This window comes from Cotesia typhae, unplaced genomic scaffold (assembly GCF_013202065.1).
Source record: "Cotesia typhae breed Kobodo isofemale line unplaced genomic scaffold, CoteBio_Ctyphae scaffold_45, whole genome shotgun sequence".
Classification (NCBI taxonomy): Eukaryota; Metazoa; Arthropoda; class Insecta; order Hymenoptera; family Braconidae; genus Cotesia; species Cotesia typhae.
In genome coordinates, this window is record NW_027423777.1 from 53,622 (window position 1) to 58,125 (window position 4,504).

At 30.0% G+C, this 4,504-nt stretch overlaps 1 protein-coding gene across 1 annotated transcript; it reads right to left on the reverse strand.

Moving 5' to 3' along the window:
• Nucleotides 1–732: 732 nt before the first annotated feature.
• On the reverse strand, nucleotides 733–2,163 carry LOC141536889 (uncharacterized). Its single transcript, XM_074257673.1, has 2 exons — nucleotides 1,517–2,163; nucleotides 733–1,352 (listed from the first exon to the last, which is right to left on the reverse strand). The coding sequence occupies exons 1-2, from the start codon at nucleotides 1,914–1,916 to the stop codon at nucleotides 733–735; spliced, it is 1,020 nt and encodes a 339-aa protein (XP_074113774.1). The 5' UTR covers nucleotides 1,917–2,163.
• Nucleotides 2,164–4,504: the final 2,341 nt, after the last annotated feature.

A 4,504-nucleotide genomic window follows, 5' to 3' on the forward strand; every position in this document is an offset into this window, starting at 1 on the left:
TATACAAATTTGCCGAAGACCGTCCAATTCTTTATTAGAAAGTTTAAATTCATTTCTGAATAGAAACATTTTTAAACTGTAAATTGCCTTCGCCATCCACCTAGCATGATGAATTGCACCAGGACGTTTGAAAAAATTTCTTCTTGAGGCATTTCTCCAAGGAAAATCAACGACAATTCCAACAATTCTTTATAGTCATCTCGGGGTTGTAGTAACTATCAAAAACAATTAAAAATTTGTCAGAAACAAGAAAATTTTTTTCTTAAAATCGCAGTTAAATCATACCTGTAAGGATTGTGCAATTAAACTAGATATTTCATTTTTTTATCCAAAATGATATCAGCAACAACAGTATCTTCAATTCCAGATTTATAATTAGTTTTATTTATTTCATCCCACGATTTTTTAAATCTTCCGAACATTGGTACGTTTGGCCCAGATGACACAGGCCAATATACTTCAAATGCACTTCTCAATATGATCTCAAAAATGTGGTGACGACATGGTAACCAGATTAACTCTCTTCCCAAAGTCTTTTCAATTGCCTTACATGTACCGTTATGAATTCCTGTATAAAGAAAATAGATAACTATCGTTAAATTTAATATTTTCAACAAATTGTAGATTATATTTAAAATCCAAATGAGTAAATAATTCTCAATAATTTCAAAAGTGAAATTCAGTAAGCAATAAAAATTAAACTAGAACGTTAATAATTAAATATTTTTTAGATTAAATTATCATTGATAAGTTACCTGTATTAACTGCCGTCGTGTCAAAACACATCGCCTTACCATAATTAGTAATACCCCATTCACTCAATGTCGATAAAATGGCTGATGTTTGATTGTCTGCCGTCCCAGAATTCATTTTTGGAACCCCAAGTAATTGTTCGGTACCAAATGCAGTTAAAATAACTGGTAGCCGTTCCACAGATTTTGATCCAACAAGGTCATTCAGCATTTTTCCGTCCCAATGCACAACGTATTTATCGTGTGTCTTAAAGTTATCATTAAGTCCTTTAGCAATGTCTTCTCTTTGAAGCATACGAGCTCGTTGAATTGAACTATAACTGAGCGTTGTATCTTCAATTTTAATACCTACTGCTAGTAAAACCGGAGCAATAATAAACATCGCATTTCTACTGCTGACATTAGCTCGGTCGAGTCCAAAAATGACTTCAGGAGTTAAGACATCAAGTTTTGCTCGTTTTGTCGGAATTGGAGGTTCATACTCTGAATCAGATCCAAAATTTGTAACTCCACTTAATGTATACGTAGAGAACGACTCTGATTTTTCACTTGGAACAATCGCATGACTGGTAGACGGTTGATCTAAGTCTGGAATAAGATCTGTTTTATAAATTAAACGAAGAAAATGTATAGAATTTATTCATTTTGATGACAAATAATTAAGAAAGGACTCCAAAAATTGTCTAGTCAAATGTCATCTAGTCATCTATGAAAAGTTACACTACTACCTGACTTTATAATAATTAAATATCTCAGATACTTACTACTCTCATCTATTCCCATCATAGTTGTGGTTAAGTTTGATACAGGTACATTATTAGAAAGAATCTCTTTATGGGTACCGAATTTTTGATCCAAATACAACTTTCTAATATTATCATCAAGCACTTTTAAGGATTTTTCGCTCACAATGTCGAATAATTGTTCAAGATCAGTCTGAAATTTCATTTCCTTTTGGTTTTGCGCTGAATTCTTTTTATCGAAATTTTTTTGTAATTTTAACCATTGACTGTGATAGCGAAGAAATTTTTTGACTGCATTAGGAGCTCCACTAGTTGGAATCTGATTTTTTCTCCACAGTTTAATAACTTGGTCAACTGAATTTTTAGCACTTTGTTTGATTGAATACTTTAAAATTTTAAGTTGGTAGAAAAACACACGCATAACCTCTTTCACTTTTGGTAACTTACGTTCCGAAATTCTTTGTAGAGGTATTCCGATAAAACGTATTTCTTTTCTTCATTGTAGGTTAATTGATGATAAATAAATTTATGTGATGATTATAAGACTTATTTAAAATGAATTATTTTATTACATATTCAAGATGATCAGTTTTAGGAACACTGAAAATACGGTATTAAATGGGTAGATACTGAAGATAGTTGAGAGTAAAAACATAGATGGCGTTAGTTTCAGAAGACAAACAGAAGAAGAAATGGAATTCAAAACAAAAATCCCCTCGAACGAAAATTTTATGTATATTTTGTGAAAAACAATTTAAAAATACGCACTGAACAAATTTCATAATAATAAATGACAACGCGATTAAGATTTTAAATTATTAAAGATAAAATTAAAAAAATATTATTAGAATAAAAACTTTCAAATGAATTTTTGAACAGAAAACATCTATAGGAGTTGCTTTTATAATAAAAACTCAAATTTGTCTAAATTTCCTTGAAACTCACAGAATAAATTGAAATTTTTCGAATTATTGATCAAAAACTAGAAAAATTGATATGCATTGATGTTTGACGATGAATATCTCGTAAACGCTCAACTTGATCGAAAAATCATAAGAGACCATTTTTATAGAGCAGTAAATTTCCTACAAAACTATGAGTTTCATCATTCATAATGATTTTTTTCATTGAGTTATAAAATTCATAAGAAATAAAAAATTTTCCCAAAAATAATCAAACTTTAACCGTTAATATTATTTAAACGGTTGGGTTTACGAAAAAAATCGTAAGAGACCTTTTTTGTAGAGCATTCAATTTCCTACAAAATCTAAGGAACAAGATATTTTTTCAAGTAGTTGGAAGCGAGATATAAATTTTTCTATCTGATAATAAGAAAAAATAGAAAACTGTAAGAAGGAGGACCTTCCCGTTACAATTAAGAACTCATGCTTGGAGAGGCTTTATTAGAGGTGTCTAGGAACCTATTTTTCAGAGTACCAAACGAAAAAAAAAATATTCTTTTTTTTTGAATCACCCTAGTAAATATATATGTACAAATTTTCTTTAATCAAAATTATTCTGTGTAGAAATAAATCAGGTCTAATCAAATAATGTATATATAATTTTTTTTTTTTATTTATTTGTTGTCTAGCCCATAGAAGATGAAAACATTGCACGTCTTAAGCGAGAACGCGTAGATATATGCTCTACTGAGGCCCAAAAGTTGAAATTTTGACGTCGCCCATTAATACGACGTGAATAGGAGAAAAAATTCGTAATATTGACATTTAACATGTCACTTCTATGTTTTTAAATGCGTCCCTAACCACATCCTCCCACAAATCCACTTCCCTTACTCTACAAGGCACTTCCATGTATCGTTTCACTTTCACACATCTGTCCCTTACCCTTCCTCACGTATTCTCGCATATTTTCCCATCTATTCTCGCATATTTATAACAACTGTAAAAATTACTGTCTATAGCAACGAATTTGTTGGTAAGAACAAAATAAATATCACATTGACTGTCCGTTATTTTTATCAGTTCTTATAAATTCTTATACACAGCGTATATAGACAGAACTATAGTCATCTATCTTTTAGTATTACCTTAACAATTGAGTGATTAGATTATGTGGAGTTGAAGTTTGTACATATCGTTAAAGAATAATTTCAATCCAACTTCTAAATTTCGAAAATACTCGTTAAAACACGCCCCAAGAAATAGGCAGTCGACCTAGTAACTAGTATTAAATTTATTTTTTTTGTAAGAAAAAGATGTAAGCATTTTTAGAGTTTGTAGGCCATCTTTCTGATTGTATAGAATCATCATTAATTTGATTCCAAGTCGATTTGTTTCTAATCATAGCCACATAGTGATTAGGATTACCATCGTTTGAAAAGGAAAATATTGCACTAACAACATGATACGTTGAATTACATAACAATATTTTTGCTGTAGGAACTGATTTTATAAATCCTTTTTTCTTGTTAACTAATCTTTGTCTACTCTCGTTGGAGAAACCTAATTTTATAACTATTATCGATTGTAAAGAATTAAAGGAAATTTTTGTGAGTGTATCATTCACTTTTTTACAATTTTCACAAAATTTCGTGTTTTTACACCAGTGTTTGAACGATGTGTCAATTAATTCTTGTAACTCAAATGTTTTCGTCTCATCATTGATTGAAATACATAATATATTTTCTAATGTATTATAAGAATTGGTATAATTACAAACTTGACATCGATCACTATGCGATAAATTATATTGCACTAAATTTTCAATACTACGGTTATTATTGCATATTTGTAACGGATAATTTTTGAGTGTTTTTAAATAATAAAAAGCACTATAAAATGATACTACTGCGACACGAACGTCCCCGTTGCTCGAATCTGAAGCTCGCCGAAGTCCAGGGTCAAACGGGGATTACCAAAAATATACCAAGATATAAAGTAAAAGCCAAAAACAAACTCAGTTAGATGTAAATAACATAAATAGAGTAACTAAATCTAAAATAAACTCCAAAAGTCCAACAGGTTATGATAAAGAATATAATAGATA